The sequence below is a fragment of the Solanum pennellii genome, chromosome 6, assembly GCF_001406875.1.
Source record: "Solanum pennellii chromosome 6, SPENNV200".
In the NCBI taxonomy this organism is placed as follows: Eukaryota; Viridiplantae; Streptophyta; class Magnoliopsida; order Solanales; family Solanaceae; genus Solanum; species Solanum pennellii.
In genome coordinates this window covers 28,824,316-28,826,358 of record NC_028642.1, presented here as the reverse complement: position 1 = coordinate 28,826,358, position 2,043 = coordinate 28,824,316, and the positions used below count along the sequence as shown (strand labels likewise).

Genomic DNA, 2,043 nt, shown 5'->3' with positions numbered 1-2,043 from the left:
ATATATATATATATATATTTGATAATTTATCTTCTTCTTGAATATTGTATTATTCAATTTGCAGGTTACCCTGTGTCAAGGACGACACCCTTCAAGTTAAATTCTAAACAATCTCAATTTGCTTCAAGACCAAATGGTCATGCTAGTTTTCGTCCAATGATTGAAGAATCACATTCAAGGGGTCAAGCGTACAATGATAAGGAGTTGAACCTATTTGGTTTCACAAAGCCTTTTAACAAGAAACTGGACAAGTCCTTCAACTTTGAAAATGTTGAAGACAAAGATCAAAATGTGGACTTGGAATTAAAACTCTAGAATATAGTCAAAAGATCAAAGGCATGAAATAGCTCCTAAAAGTGTTTAGCTAGTGGTGTTCTCCCAAACTTAGGTTTTTAATGATGTTTTTCTTTATGAATATCTTAGTTGTCCTTCTTGTCATATCCATCTCTCCCCACCCCCGCTTTTATTTTATTTTGAGTCGAGTCTTTTAAATATTGGTATAATAAAGTTTAAAACTTCTTAAAACAAAATTATTTCTCTCTCTTCTTTTTATCAACATGTTCTAGGGATAACTCCTAATAAGAGTGTTTCTCTACTCTCAAGGCGCAAATAAGAGACCTCTTATTTAGATCACACGGATTACATACATTCCACTAGATCTTAATTTATATATATCTAATATATTAGCAAGATTAATTTAAATTTGTTTTATCACATAGAGTTCATTAAATGAGGGAAGCTCTTCTGATCAAAGTTTCTCCATTCTCAAGGATCGAATACAAAACATTTAATTAAGAATTAAGGGATCACATGTATCCTATCATATCCTTTGCTAGTATGTGAAAGGACATCTCTAAGATTATGCGACCTCTCCATGAAATGCAATATTTTTTTTATTTATTTTTTGGTTTTTCTTTATAATTTTGCTAAAAACTCAAGTAATTATATTTATATATACTCCCTCCGTTTCGAAAAGACAGTTCTCTTTCCTTTTGGCAATACTTTAATTTCAGATCTCCACATAACATAATTTTAGAGGCCACAAGATTAAAAAATATTTTTAAGTTTTTGTACATTTGACATAACTTTTAGGATCACAAGATTAAAATTCTTCTTTATTTTTTAAACTCCATGTTAAGTCAAACTAAGTTATTTTTTTAACGGGTGAAGTATATCAATTATATGTAATTTGTCAACATTTGATGGATGTTTAAGGGTTAAGTAGTAATTCACTTTTCTGTCTTCCCAATCACAACATGAGATACATACTTTTGATATCTTTTGACAACACAATTATCACATGAGCTGATATTGTCTAGAGACAATTGCCTATTTTCTAAGTACAACTCTTTTAAATATATTTAATTAAAAAGAAAAAGAAAAACTCTTTTCCTTTCAATTGTTGTTTTTATTAAAACTTTATATTCATTCATGTGGCCTAATTTAACATACTTGTGACTTGTGAGCGAACATATAATTTCTTTTTTGGAGTGTCTTTCCCCTCATACTCCATAGATTGTCTCAAGCATGCATAAACCATTCTAAAAATCCTTGCATCTACGGTCCTAGATTTTGCATTCCTCATTGCCTAAGTGAAGTTTTGTTGTCATGTCATTGTTTTTTATGGTCGACCCTTTAGCTACATCAGTAACATGCCTCTATACATTTATAATGAAGGAACATTCAACAAACAAATGATCTCTACTTTCATCATGTCCATGGCAAAATACACAAGTTTTTCCTACATCCATTCCCCAAATCAATTGTCTATCACTTGTGAGTAATATATTCTGAAACTGCAGCCACATAGTGAATATGGCTTTGCCACTTGCCTCATTTTTAAACATAAATCATTTCTTGGTTGTTGGCCAATAAGCTGGATATACATTTACTCGGTAATGATGCTTGTTCCTTTGGGTATTATTTGACTCTGGTATATATTATTGTCCTCGCTTCAATTATGTTTCTAATCATCCAGGAAGCTTGTTGTGGAAGAGGCATAGAATTGATATCCTGATAATTTATTTAATAAGAGCGGATCCA

At 31.0% G+C, this 2,043-nt stretch overlaps 1 protein-coding gene across 1 annotated transcript in view; it reads left to right on the top strand.

Annotated features, from left to right (window-relative positions):
* LOC107023001 overlaps positions 1-454 on the top strand; it is a 2,002-nt gene extending 1,548 nt beyond the window's left edge. Inside the window, exon 2 of the mRNA XM_015223565.2 lies at positions 65-454. Coding sequence (XP_015079051.1) covers positions 65-315 — 251 coding nt within the window. The 3' untranslated portion in view covers positions 316-454. The remainder of the gene's footprint in view (positions 1-64) is intronic.
* The last annotated feature ends 1,589 nt before the right edge of the window (positions 455-2,043 follow it).